This window comes from Terrapene carolina, unplaced genomic scaffold, assembly GCF_002925995.2.
Source record: "Terrapene carolina triunguis isolate 2854851 unplaced genomic scaffold, T_m_triunguis-2.0 Scaffold111, whole genome shotgun sequence".
NCBI classification, from domain to species: Eukaryota; Metazoa; Chordata; order Testudines; family Emydidae; genus Terrapene; species Terrapene triunguis.
In genome coordinates, this window is record NW_020664462.1 from 13205053 (window position 1) to 13219862 (window position 14810).

A 14810-nucleotide genomic window follows, 5' to 3' on the forward strand; every position below is an offset into this window, starting at 1 on the left:
TTGCTGCGTAGACTTCCGGGTAGGACCCTGTGGGGTGGGAGAGTCCCAGAGCCTGGGCTCCAACCCGACCCTGGAAGTCTACACTGCAATGAAAAACCCCATGGCCCGAGCCCCGCAAGCCCGAGTTGGCTGGCACTGGCTTTTCTTTCCTTTGTAGACATCTCCTTAGACCAGCCTCCTACATACGAATAGAAGTAGTTGTAACTCCATTCCGCAAAGGGGTTTATCCTCCCCTGGATGTGTGTTTAACTCCCATTAGTGTGCTTCCATAATTTGTTGGAAATAAAGTGTACTAATGCTTCCTTTCTCTGCTAACTGTTCCAGAATTCTGTGGTGAAATTTGTGGAATCAGGTCCAGATAATTTACCTGCCTATTATTCTGAAGCGCTTCTTCTCTTGCCTCTTATCTATCTCTAGGGCAGGCTTTTTCCTGTAATCTATGCTACTTAATTTATTTTTTGAATACCTTCGTAGCTCTGTGCTGAAGTCTCTACTAAAAACACACAGAGGACCTTGAAGCAATCAAAATATTTTCTGAATAATTCAGCTATTGTATTCCAAAGAGGCAATAATTATTTTTGTAACAAACACAAAGATTTTTCTGCAAAACATTGCAGAATAACAAATCTCCCATTGAATTGTTTATTTAGACAAAGAAGTGGAGTCACTGCAACTAATTGAAATACTTTAAAAAAGAATGTTTTGCACTTGTGAGGTGCCCAGCCTAATTGCAGGAAGTTACTTAGGAAAAAATCACTAAACCAACTACATTGTTAGATAAGAAAATGTGTTATACTGTACTGTAGATGCACTGCTAACAAAACCATTACAGCCAAATACTGTAGTTATGTCTTAGGGTACGTCTACACTACGAGATTAATTCGAATTTAGATAATTCGAATTTGGGAAACAGATTGTATAAATTCGATTGTGCGCGGCCACACTAAGCACATTAATTCGGTTTTTAACCACATTAATTCGGTGGTGTGCGGCCACACTACCCCATTAATTTTAACCACATTAATTCGGTGGTGTGCGGCCACACTACCCCTAATTCGAATTTACAAAATCGATTTTGGTGCTACTCCGCTCGTCGGGGTGGAGTACAGAAATCGATTTTAAGCGCCCTTTAATTCGAAGTAACTGGCTCCGTTGTGTGGACGGGTTAAGGATTAATTCGGATTAACGCAGCTAAATCCGAATTAAAGTCGTAGTGTAGACCAGGCCTTAGTGTTGTACAGTCATGGTTTATGGATTTTATGACAAATTTTGAACTCTTAAGATAATGACATGAGAGAGAGTCTCTCGGAAGGCAGTAAGAAGAGTCTATCCTACGAGTGAGCTTACCAGCCAAGGAAGTTACCAGAAGTTATTCTGCCAATCCCCCGGGACCTTCTCTCCCATTCGTATGGTCTCGCCAACATCACCACTGTTTTTATGCTATTTCTCTGCAGTTTAGTTGTCTAAATCCTGTATTGTTCCCCAATTCTGTACTGCCTGAATTATTCTGCTTCTCTCTTTCACTGCTATGGATTTTTATCCTCCTCTGTCTTATATTCCTCTTATAAGGAATCTGTGTTTTTGTACGGTCTCTACCTCTTTGTATTCTCTCTCTCTCCTTTCCTGCTCTTGTTTAACTCTCCATGCCCTGTGCTGTTCTGCTGTACCGCTTACTCTGAGCAGACTGAAATTTACTAATACCCTGATCTCAAAATTGCTTGAGAGTGTGTTTTTGCTGCCAGCACACAAGAGGGAATGAAACAGGAGAGTGCACCAAATGACAAGCCAGGAGATCAGCATTGGAGACTAAGGCCAGGTCTGCACTACATGCTTACTTAGGTATAACTATGTTGTTCAAGAGTGAAAAATCCACACCCCAAGCGACGTAGTTATCCCGACCGTAGGCCCCCTGTGTAGACAGCACTACGTCGTCTGGAGAAGCTCTCCCACTGATATAGCTACTGCCTCTCATGGAGAGCTCTCTCCCGTCAGCTTAGAGCTTCTTCACCAGAAACGCTGCAGCTGTGCTGATGCAAGTTTGTAGTGTAGACCTGCCCTAAGGCCAGACTCTCAGCTGGTATAAACCTGCATGGCAACATTGACCTTAATTCAGCTATGCCGATTTAAACTAGCTGAGGATCTGTCTCAGTATTCCAAAACTGATTTTCCCTAACAAGTAAATGTGCATCACACACATAGATCTCCCACCCCTGTCATTATCATATATGCATAACTTAGAATCATAGGGTTAGGAGGGACTGCAAGGGTCATCTAGTCTAACACCCTGCCAAGATGCAGGATTTGCTGCATCTAAACAGATGGCTATCCAGCCTCCCTTTGAAAACATCCAGTGAAGGAGTTTCCACAACCTCCCTAGGCAGTCAACCAAAAATTGCAGTTGCTTTTTTTGCAACAGCATCATATTGTTCTCACTTTGAGGTTGTGATCTATCACCATTCCCAAATCCTTCTCGGCTGCCAAGTCAGTTTTCCCGCATTCTGTATTTGTGCATTTGTTTTTTCTTTCCTACCTGTAGCACTTTACAATTGTCTTTATTGAATTTCATTTTGTTGTCTGTAGCCCAGTTCTCCAATTTTTCAAGACCCCTCTGAGTTTTAGCTTTATCCTCCAAAGTGTTGGCAACCTCTCCCCCCCCCCCCAGCTTTCTGTCATCTGCAAATTTGATCAGTATGCTCTCTATTCCTACATCCATGTCATTAATAGAGATGTTAAACACCACCAGACACAGCCCGCATTTCTCCAATTTACTTATCAGAATGTCACGTGGGACTAAAGCCTTGCTGAAGTCCACCCTTCTTTTCCACTCCCATTTTTGGCATATCCTCACTATTATTTTTGGCAAGTTCATCACTTAGGCCATGTCTATACTAAAAAGTTAGGTCAACCCAGCTACGTTGCTCAGGGGTGTGAAAAATCTACCCCCCTGTGTAACGTAGGAATGCTGACCTAGCCTCCGGTGCAGACAGCCTAGGTACCACATCTTGGGGAAGTAGATTAACTACAGCGCCGGGAGAACCCCTCCCATTGCTGTAGTGAGTGGCTACACTGAAGTGGTACAGCGGTGCAGCTGCAGTTGTGCCACTGTAGTGCTTCTACTAAGGCCACAGCCTTAGGGCTAGTCTACGCTGGCAATGTTTTAACGTGGCTTGTGTAGTCGCGGCAGAGCACTGGGAGAGAGCTCTCCCAGCACTCTAAAAAAACCACCTCCATGAGGGGAATAGCTCCCAGCGCTGGGGCACGGTCTACCCTGGCACTTTACAGCGCTGAAACTTGCTGCGCTCGGGGGGGGTGTTTTTTCATACCCCTGAGCAAGGAAGTTGCAGCGCTGTAAAGTGCCAGGGTAGACAAGCCGTGAGGATCAGGTTCTAATACTCAGTTTGTAGAAGTTTAGCACCTGTGCTCCACAACAGTCACACTGACTTCAGTTCAAGGGCTATATTATATATCGTTTAATACTTAAGGGTCAGTGGTTCGTAACCTTTCCAGACTACTGTATGCCTTCCAGGAGTCTGATTTGTCAAGTTTCACCTCACTTTAAAACTACTTGCTTTACAAAATCAGACATAAAAATACAAAAGTGTCACAGCACACTATTATTGAAAAATTGCTTACTTCCTCTTTTTTACCATATAATTATAAAATAAATTAACTGGAATATAAATATTGTACTTACATTTCAGTGTTTAGTATATAGAGCAGTATAAACAAGTCAGTGTCTCTGTTAAATTTTAGTTTGTACTGACTTCACTAGTTGTAAAACTAAGCAAATATCTAGATGGGCTGATGTAACCCCTGGAAGACCTCTGCGTACCCCTGGATGAGAATTACTGGGCTAGATTATACAGCCCTTTCTCACATTAGTGAAGAGTTACTCAAGTTCTACAGTCCATGTATTTATACAAAAAATCCACCCTTAGAAAAGAAGGTATCCCAACCACAGAAAGGGTCTGGAAAAGTGTTTATGATATGCAAACAGATGCAAATACCATACTTTCTTATAAACATATCAATGACAGATGCAACCGTTAAATGAATAAAATTAGGATAATTAACCCCCTTCCACACACACTTATTGTTTTAGGGTCTCATTTATTCTCATGGTATAATCAGTTTTTTTGATTAGCCAGGTTGTTGAGTGCCCTTTGTCAGGCACTGCTGATAAGGTGTGAAAAAATGACCTATCAAACTACAGAAGTGCCACCTAAATGCAGTTAGCACCTCGTCAGGTGTTAAAGCAATGTCTGAAGGTTACAAAAGAGGAGCCCATATGCTACAGCAGGGGTTGGCAACCTTTCAGAAGTGGTGTGCTAAATCTTCATTTATTCACTCTAATTTAAGGTTTCACGTGCCAGTAATACATTTTAATGTTTTTTATAAAATCTCTTTCTATAAGTTTATAATATATAACTAAACTATTGTATGTAAAGTAAATAAGTTTTTTAAAATGTTTAAGAAACTTCATTTAAAATTACATTAAAATGCTGAGCCCCCCAGACCAGTGGCCAGGACCCGGGCAGTGTGAGTGCCACTGAAAATCAGCTTGCGTGCCACCTTCGGCACGTGTGCCATAGGTTGCCTACCCCTGTGCTACAGTATGTAAGGAACAGGAAAAGGAAGTTAGGCTGAGCAGACATCCTATTTCAAACTAAAAATATTTACAAAGCAGACACTCATGGTATAGCTACATTGCTTAGGGGTGTGAAAAATCCACACCCCCGAGTGACGTAGCTATTCCGACCTAACCCCTGGGGCAGACCAGTGCTAGGTTGATGGAAGAGGTGGATTACCAATGCCAATGGGAGAAGCCCTCCTCTTGGTGGTAGGTAGCATCTACATGGAAGCACTACAGCAGCGCAGCTGCACCACCGCAGCGTTTTAAATGTAAACGTACCCTTACGTGTAATACAAATGTTATACAAACAAATGGAACCATTTCAAGGTAGGGGGTCCAAGCTGTAGTAGTAGGTCAGTAGCTGAGCTGGGAATGGAACCTAGGTCTCCTGAGTCCCAGCACAGTGCCCACTCTACTAGAGCACACGGTTTCTCTTAGCTGGGTCTTAGTAACCTGAAACATGTCATTAGTGTTTCAGGACATTTCTAGTTGTGTCTCTTTGTGGATTTTAGACACTGCTGTAAATACAAATGAATTCGTATAGCAGCCAAATTCATAAAATGAGGTGACAACAAACATTAATAATGTAACCATTTTCCCACTGCAATAATCTCCTGACAGCAGCAGATAAAAAACTAGTTCCATCATTTTTCTAAATTAAGCATTGGCAATAATTTACAAACAAATAAATGATAGTACATACCATCTTCTCTGCTAGGCAACTGCTCAGAAACAGAACCGGAAGAATCTTTCCTGGAGAGAGATCTCTTAGTTTTACCCTGCCCTGTACGACTTCTCTGGCGTACCATGAATCCTCCAATACCTATCAAAGAAACAAAAATACAACAAGCAGATGCAGATTACATTCCCAGATAAAAATGGAAACAAAGAAAAAGCCATCTTTTGGTTGCCCACATACAAGGACTTCTTCAAAACACAGAAATATTTTCCTTAAGGCCTGGTCTACACACACTGTTTGTATGGGCATAGCTACATTGGTTATGGGTGTGAATTTTGTATTGATATACTAGTACAACTCATAAGTGTGGACACCGTTAAATTGGTATAAAATGTATCTTTTACTGGTATGGATTATTCTCTTTCCCATATGGCTAAACATAAGTTATACCAATATAAGCACATTGATATTGGTACTGGTGATGACGTGTAGCTATGTTTTTTGGGTAAATATAAGTGAGGGTTGGCGAATGTGTGCGTTATGCTGGGAGAGTTGTGTTGATTTATGTGAGGGTTGTTTTGTGCTGATTTGCGTGACGCTTGTGTTGTGTTAGAAGATTTGTGTGGGTGGCAAAATGAGGGATGTGTGCTGCAATGAGGAGTAACGTATATTTGGGGCTCTTGTCTAGGTGGTTTTGAAGAACTGTGTCAGTTGGACAAAGTAATTCATCATCTGTGCAGTTTCCCTCAGACAACCATAAAACTGCTGTGTGCAAATTAGCTGTAGAGTAAGGAGGGCCATTGGCTGAGTTACCTCTGATATCATAATTGTCTAGGACTCTCAGCATGGAACCCTTACTGTAGCCAAAAGTCTGTGTTATTGCAAGGATGCAATTTGTAAAGTCAATCATAGGCGCCGACTTCCCCTCTTTACCGTGAGTGCTTGACCTCTACTCTAAACCCGGCCCTGCCCCTCCTAAAATAAATTAATGGAGATATCCTATCTCTTAGAACCGGAAGGGACCTTGAAAGGTCATCGAGTCCAGCCCCCTGCCTTCACTAGAGGACCAAGTACTGATTTTGCCCCAGATCCCTAAGTGGCCCACTCAAGGATTGAACTCACAACCCTGGGTTTAGCAGGCCAATGCTCAAACCACTGAGCTATCCCTCTTCCCCAAAGGCCCCACCCCAACTCCGCCCCCTCCCTGCCCCTATTCCAACCCCTTCCCCAAATCTCTGCCCCAGCCCTGCCTCTTCCCCACCTCCTCCCCTGAGCGCGCCACGTTCCGCTCCTCCCTCCCCTCCCGGAGCGTGCTAATGCCACCAATTTGTCGGTGGCCAGGTGGGAAATGCTGGAAGGTAGACGGAGAAGCAGGGATGCAGCGTGGGGGGGGGGGGGAGGAGGAGGTGGTAAGGCGGGGGGGGGTGAGGGGATCTTGGCTGCCGGTGGGGTACAAAGCACCCACTAATTTTTCCCCGTGGGTGCTCCAGCCCCAGAGCACCCACGGAGTCGGCGCCTATGAAGTCAATAAGGTCGAGAACTTAAAAATTAGATGGTAAGAGACTGAAAATGCCAGTGATGACTGAACCTGGTGATATTCTAAACAAAAAGAGCTCTCAACATGCTGTTTCCATCCCGCCCCCCACCCTTATTTAAAACTTCAGGGAAATATTTTTGCTCTAATTGTCCAATCAGTATTTGTAACTACAAAGACTATCAATAAATGCAAGGTGATTGATTCACCCAACAACTGAACTGCGTACGAGTCTGAATCATCTTCAGACTGTATGAAGCGTACCCTTATCACTAGGCCCTACCAAATTCACAGTCCATTTTCGTAAATTTCATGGTCCTAGCATTTAAAAAAAACTTGAATTTCATGGTTTCAGATATTTAAATCTTAAATTTCAAGGTGTTGTAACAAAGCATGAATATGTATTTAAAAACAGCAAAATATACACATATAAAGCCCTTAAGTCAGCATTTCTCAAACTGGGGGAGGCGTCACAAGGCTATTGTAGGGAGGCTCGCAGTATTGCCACCCTTACTTCTGAGCTGCTTTCAGAGCTGGGCAGCTGGACAGCAGCTGTCCAGGCACCCAGCTCTGAAGGCAGTGCCATCACCAGCAGCAGTGCAGAAATAAGGGTGGCAATACACCATACCGTGCCACCTTTACCTCTGTGCTGCTGCTGGTGGCGGCGCTGCCTTCAGAGCAGGGCGCCCAGCCAGCAGCTGCCACCGTCCAGCCGCCCAGCTCTGAATGCAGTGCAGAAGTAAGAGTGGCAATATCGCGACCCCCCCTACAATAGCCTTGCAGTCTCCTTTGGATCAGGACCCCCAGTGTGAGAAACACCGTGTACTTTTGTATGCTTTTACCCTCTAGTATAGTATAGAGTAAAAGTACGCAAAAGGCCACGTTTCATAGGGGAGACCAGATTTCACGGTACGCAATGTGTTTTTCACGACCGAGAATTTGGTAGGGCCCTACTTATCACACACTTCAGAAAATAGGTAGTAGATACCTACAAAAGTATTCTCTTTAAAGAAGCAAAAAGCCTCACACCCATATTTCCCTGAGCCATAGATACACATTTTTATACAATACAGCATATATGTATGTTTACCTACAACATATCTATCCAATTAGAAAAGCACCGTGCTTTCTTTTCTCAAGTGAAATAATCCATACCTGGCTGCAAATCTGAATTGTGAACCAATACTTACAGCACAAGGGCAGGACTGTTGCTGTGCAGCAACCGGGGAAAGTGTACCTGGATAATCAGACTGTACATTATTTTTAACCATAATAGAAGAAACTACTACATTGCACAATGAGGAATGAACCACCCGAAGAAGCCTTTCCTAAACATGCTGTTTAGTCTTCCTATTTCTAAATTAATAGAATATTTACATAGTAGAAAACTTAAATGTGACAAATTGATACAAAATGGTCTACATTATGTATCGTACCAGGTCTGTATGGCTTTCTTTTTCTCTTTTTGACCCCATCAGCTCCTTCTGTCACCTTAGTATCATCATCCACAGTTTCTCGTTCTGGGCTGGAATCTGATTTCCCATCACAGTCCATAAGATCACCTTCTGGAGAAAAGACAGAATTATAAACTAATCCAAAAAGGAGGAGAAAAATGTTTGCACATAGCCTATATAGAGTGGGATTTTCAAAAACATCCAAGGGAGTTAGATTTTCCTTGTGATAAACTGAGACTGCAAGGGGGTCTATAGTGGTAAAATGTTCCATCTACATGAATCTGTGATTCTGCATAGCTCTATTCCATTGAGTTTCTTTTACTTCCCTCGTCACTGTAATATCTGAGGCCTCTGAAGTAGCGCTTTAAGTGATGTGACTAACATCTGTCATATGCAGTTTGTTTTCTCTCTCATCTTCTTCCCAAAGGGGTAATTATGTGTGCAATGTAGTGTTTTGTTTAGGTAGGGTTCTATTTTGGGTTGTTTTGCTTGTTTGTTTGTTAAATGTACACACTGCTCTCTGTTTCTGTAGAGAAGGCAGGTCAAAAGAGTAAGCCTTGCACTTGGAGCAGAAGGTGGTGAGGTTTGTGGTGGTCCTCAGTTTTTTGAGAGTTCATTCCACAGTCTTGGGTCTGCCCCTGAGAAAGCTCTGTCTCCCACAGAGACAAGCTTTACTCTAATGTTGGAAAGTTCCACTGCACCAGAAGAGCAGAGTTGTCATCCAAAGTTCTCATGCCAGAGCTTCAGGTGATTTTGTAGATATCTTTGGCCCAGGCCACTGAACACTTTGAAGATAATGACTGAGACCTTGAACTTGATTCAGTAGTTTATGGGAGCCAGTCTAGAGAGCGGAGGACAAGTCTGATATGCTTGCGGTAGCCCGTGCTGCCGAGGACATGGGCTGCAGATGCATTAATTCAATGTTAGTCATCCTAAAATGAGTGTCAATAAATGAGTGCCAATATCGCCCTGCCCCTATCTTCACGTATTGTGTGCGTCATACAGGTCTTGACATTTTAAAATATTTTTTTAATAAGATATCGGGAGTCAGGGACTATATTTGTTTTCTTTCCTTGGGCATTTAGGTGCCTGGGAAGTTGTTGGAGAATCTGGAGAAATTACTCACTAGCAAAACATTCTTTTCGAGGTGATGGACTTTTCAGTCTGATATCCTGAATGCTGGGAGTAGTCCCATTAACAAAGACTTAGTGGAATAAGGGCGGTAATGTGGTCAAAGGTGAGTGCTAAATGTATCTCTGAGGAGTGAGCTACATGTCCTTAGTTTCTTAATTATCCACCGTTATTGTAAAGGGTGGGGAAAGTAAATGCTGTGCATGAGCTGGTTACATTTCATGGTAATTTTGCAAGGTTGCTTCAATACATGCTTACAACATTAAACACACATACATTGAAAAAGAAATACATAATTTTTAAGAAATGCATCTCTGTGCAGTCTATTTATGCTGCTGAGTAATGAAGGCACCTGAGATTCTCTCATTTCTAGCAACCATATGCCTTACTCCCAAAGGCTGAGCTCCTGACCAGACCTTTTAACAGGATAGGACTCCTTCTGACGCCTATCAGCCCTACTTTTGGACTGGCCAGGGAGTCTCTATTGAGTAACATGTAGTGATTTTCTCTACACTTTAGAGGATGAACAAGTCCTCTCAACAAAACTTCCAGCCCCAGCAAGGAACCAAGTTTTTTTGGGTACCCAAAAGATCCTCTGTGCAGTATGTTCAGGGTTTCCTAGTTTCTTTTCAAAGCACAGGTCTACAGATATTAACTAAAGAGCCATTCTGAGGCTTTGAACGCACCTAAAGCCAGGCCAGTTTTCAAATACATTGAAACATTTTATCACAATCACTTAATGAAAAAAATATAGCTGAGGGGATGAGAACTGAAATCAGAACAAAAAGTTAGATCCCCTATTCCACTGCCATACTATGTGCATTACATTATATATCTTATCTTATCAAAAAGAAGATTGAGAGGTGACTTGATTACAGTGCCTTAACAGGGAGAAAATACAAAGCACTAAAGGTGTTTAATCTAGCAGAGAAAGGCATAACAAGAACGAATGTCTGGAAGCTGAATCCAGACAAATTTTGAACTGATATTAAGATACAAAATTTAAACAAACAGCCAGGATGATTAACCATTGGAACAAACTACTAATTGAAGTGGTGGATTTTCTCTCTCCTGAAGTCTTCAAATCAAGACTGGATGTCTTTCTGGGAGATATGTTTTAATCAAACACAAGTTGTTGGGCTCAATACAGGGTGAATTTAAGGTCTTCTGATATACTGGAGGTCAGACTAGATGATCTAATATATCATAAGAGGGAAGATCCTCTCATGGATTGGTAACTGGTTAAAAGATAGGAAACAAAGGGTAGGAATAAATGGTCACTTTTCAGAATGGAGAGAGGTAAATAGTGGTGTCCCCCAGTGGTCTGTCCGATTTAATGTATTCATAAATGATCTGGAAAAAGGGGTAAACAGTGAGGTGGCAAAATTTGCAAATGATACAAAACCACTCAAGATAGTTAAGTCCCAAGCAGACTGCGAAGAGCTAAAAAAGGATCTCACAAAACTGGGTGACTGGGCAACAAAATGGCAGATGAAATTCAGTGTTGATAAATGCAAAGTAATGCACACTGGAAAACATAATCCCAACTATACATATAAAATGATGAGGTTTAAATTAGCGGTTACCACTCAAGTAAGAGACCTTGGAGTCATTGTGGCCTTAAACTCTATGAATCTATTAATCACAAACAAAGCAAGAGAAAAGTGATCACTCCATCATTTAAAAGTAACAAATTTATGATATATATATATATATATCATAAAAATACACATTTCTTCCAGCCAACAACAGATCATGATTAAGGATACGCCAATCAAACAACTGCCATGCTACTTATATCAACAACTTAACATGAGACCATACTAGAGTTAAATCACTCTATCTCAAGAACACTCTGTATCTACAAAAAGCCTCTTATGACATTTAATCTGATTAACAGCAAGACAATGTTGCGTAAACAGAAAGCATTTCAGAGTGTGGTGAGGTGGGGTGTCTGCATTCCACTTTTAATAGACACTTGTGTAATTTATTTCCTGACTTTCACACCTGTATTTAGTTAGCCTTTCCTCAGGTTTAGGATTAACATAATAGTCCACAATACAGTTATCAGAATGTACAGTGGACTCCATTTAAACCAGATACAAATTAACTATGTGATCCATTTTCCAATCCAATTTCTGTCCTGTCTGGGATTATGGAGTCAAACAAAAGCTCACTTGGCCAGGGAAGTAAAAGGATGTGTTGCTTCAGACTGGGGTCAACAACTTCTTCTCTGTCAGAAATGGCAATTCCATGCCCTCCCCAGACCCTCTTTGTATCTAGAGAAGGATGAGTTGAGACTCTCCCACCCCCTCAAGAAATTCAACTATCCCTGAGTACTCTCTTATGCTATCTCACCCTTACTTTTGAGCATCACATTTGAAAGAGCCCAAGAAGTCTCGATGTGTCTTTGTTAAGCCCTGGGACTACAACTGTCTAACAGCGTTTGCTCTGGGTCTGAGAGTCTCAGAGTGCGCTGTGTACTCCCCATAGTGTGCAAAATTTTCAATTGTAGTGCTGGTATTCTATGGAAGGGCAGCCTGACCTTCTGTTCTGCCCCTGTTAGTCTTAAAAGACATGGTTTCTGTACGGGATAGATGACACACGAACAAAAGTAATAGGAAGGTCCATCTCCTTGAAATGGACAGCTATGAACACCGACAGTCATGTTTTGCAGTTAGTCCATCTTAACCATTTAGCACTCGAGTGAAATAGAAGCACCTATATGAGTAGTAAACAATACATTTAAAATATGGCCATGTGTACAAATATATGCATGAATTGCAATAAATATCAAACTGAAAATATGCCACATACTGACCATTACCTCTACTGTCATCCATCTCTCCATCTCTGGAATGCTCTGATTGGATATCTGGTGGTGTCTGTAGCACAGCTACACTGTTCTGGTTTATAATCTTCAACTTAAGTTTTGGTTTTGTCCGTTTTCTTCTTGGTACTGTAACAGTGAGGCTCTGTAACTGAGACATCCCCAATTCTGTCAAACAGACTCCATCTTGGGTATATGTCTTCGGTGGGTCTATACAAATTACATGAATCACAACAGGAATATAAAACTCTTTATACTTTGACTCAAGTCTTGGATGAATTATTTAAACATTTCTTTAAAGAGTTAACCATACACATGTATGTCAAAGCATGATAGATTCTAAGCACTAGAACTTGAAGGATATCAGTATAAATAATACAGAGGTATCTGACACTATCTTATAAATTACAGACAAAGCTTTATAATTTACAGTGTAATGTCAAATACAGTAACACAACATGACACACTGCAAGAACTCATTAAAAAGAATGTTTGCATTACAGCAACTGATGTCTTCAAAAGGTATCCAGAGCTGGACTCCTACGTGACATACTCATATAACTAGACAAATCTTATCTTTTTGGGCTCTGCTACTTGTCTATCAAACTGTCTACCTAGAAACTTATGTGGTCTTCAAGCATGGTAGTATTGAATGTCTCATGACTGTTAACAGATTTTATCTTCACAAAACCCTTGTGAGGTAAGGAAGAATTATCCCCATTTTGCAGAAGAAGAGCTGAAGGTCAGGGTAGATTAAGTTACTTTCCCAAAGTCATGTAGAAGTCTGTGGGTGACACCTGGTCTACACTAAAAAGTTAGGTCGACCCAGCTACATTGCTTGTGGGGGGTGAAAAAAGTGACGTAATTAAACTGACCTAATCCCTGGTGCAGGCAATGCTAGGTCGATGGAAGAATTCTGTCGACCTCGCTACCACTTATCAGGGAGGTGGATTAATTACACCAATGGAAGAACCCCTCCAGTCGGTGTAGGTAGTGTCTACACTGAGGCACTACAGTGGTACAACTGCAGTTGTGCCACTGTAGCATTTCAACTGTAGACAAACTCTCAGCCAGGAATTTAACCCAGGTTTCTTGAGACCTGAGAGACTGCCTCTCTCCAGTGAGGTGTAGTGATAAGCATGAGCTGACAGTCCCTAGTTCTCAATGTAGGCAGGGATCCTTGACTCAAATTCTTTTCTTCTGGTGATCAGCAGAGTCCAAGTTTGGTTACCTTCATTCAGGGGTGATACAAAGGCAAACAGCACAATAATGGTAATCACCAGTAAGGCTAATTAAATACCATCTGGATAACATAGCTCTAACATCAGAGGGGTAGCCGTGTTAGTCTGAATCTTTAAAAAGCAACAGAGGGTCCTGTGGCACCTTTAAGACTAACAGAAGTATTGGAGCATAAGCTTTCGTGGGTGAATGCCCACTTCGTCAGACGCAAGTCAAAAGTATTGGAGCATAAGCTTTCGTGGGTGAATGCCCACTTCATATTTCAATATCTCAAACAGTAAAATTCACTCCTTTTAAACAAATGAACAAAAATGTCTTCTTACACAACATCCCAAAATGGCACATCTACAGGTGGTTTGTGCATAGAATCATTTATTAAAGAGACAGTTCTCTAGTGAAGAAATAACCCAAATATTTACAGCAACATTTTTATTCATTGTATTGTACAACAATTTTGTTGCATCATAATTTTTTTTTTTTTATAGATTGCAAACTCTTTTTAAGACAGAAAATTCCTTGCAATAGGTACCGACTTCTACTATATGTAAGTACAGCATCAAACATAATGGGGCTTGATTGAGACCTCCGGGTGCTATTATATACAAATAACAGTAATTGCTGTGGCACCCACAGGCCCCAGTCAAGATTGGGCCCACCTTGTACTAGGCACTTTACAAACACAGGAAGCCCTGAAGAGTTTACAGGCTAAGGTCCTGATTCTTCAATCACTTATGGGCATGCTTAATTTTAAAGCACATGAAACGAATAGCCCCAATGATTTAAATGAGATTACTTGTTATCAGTGGGATTATTTATTGTTTACTCATGAGCTTCAAGTTAAGCACGTGCTTAAAGTTCTGCAGGCTCAGTGCCTAATTTAAGATAATTGTAACAAACTGGGTGTGACAAATAATAGAATATAAAGAGAAGGGAGGACAAGGGAAACACTAAACGTTACACTGAGCTAAAGGATTCTTAGTGGTGCATCTATGATAAAATCATAGAGAAAACAATTTCTATGTTCCAAATAAAAATATCAGCTAAAATTATTCTAGATAATCAAAAGATTAAGCATTTTTTTTAAAAATTACCTAGTTCTTTTACTTTTGAAACAATCTGAGCTGCAATTGATGGGTCACAGCAGTCTGAGGAAGGTACTGAAAAATAAAATGTAGTGAGTTTAAATAAAATCAAATAATTCATTTATTGGGATAGTGCAGAATTGATTTAAGGTGACAATGTCAACTAATTTTCTTTTACACTTTTTTTTTATACTCTCTCTTTTATATTATTGGCAACACGCGCCTAGA

At 41.2% G+C, this 14810-nt stretch overlaps 1 protein-coding gene across 1 annotated transcript in view; it reads right to left on the reverse strand.

The window, feature by feature from the left end:
- KMT2C (lysine methyltransferase 2C) overlaps positions 1-14810 on the reverse strand; it is a 311979-nt gene that overhangs the window by 76127 nt on the left and 221042 nt on the right. Inside the window, exons 21-24 of the mRNA XM_026652136.1 lie at positions 14592-14657; positions 12259-12471; positions 8283-8411; positions 5337-5456 (exon numbers count right to left, since the gene is read on the reverse strand). Of these exons, the coding sequence (XP_026507921.1) occupies positions 5337-5456; positions 8283-8411; positions 12259-12471; positions 14592-14657 (528 nt within the window). The remainder of the gene's footprint in view (positions 1-5336; positions 5457-8282; positions 8412-12258; positions 12472-14591; positions 14658-14810) is intronic.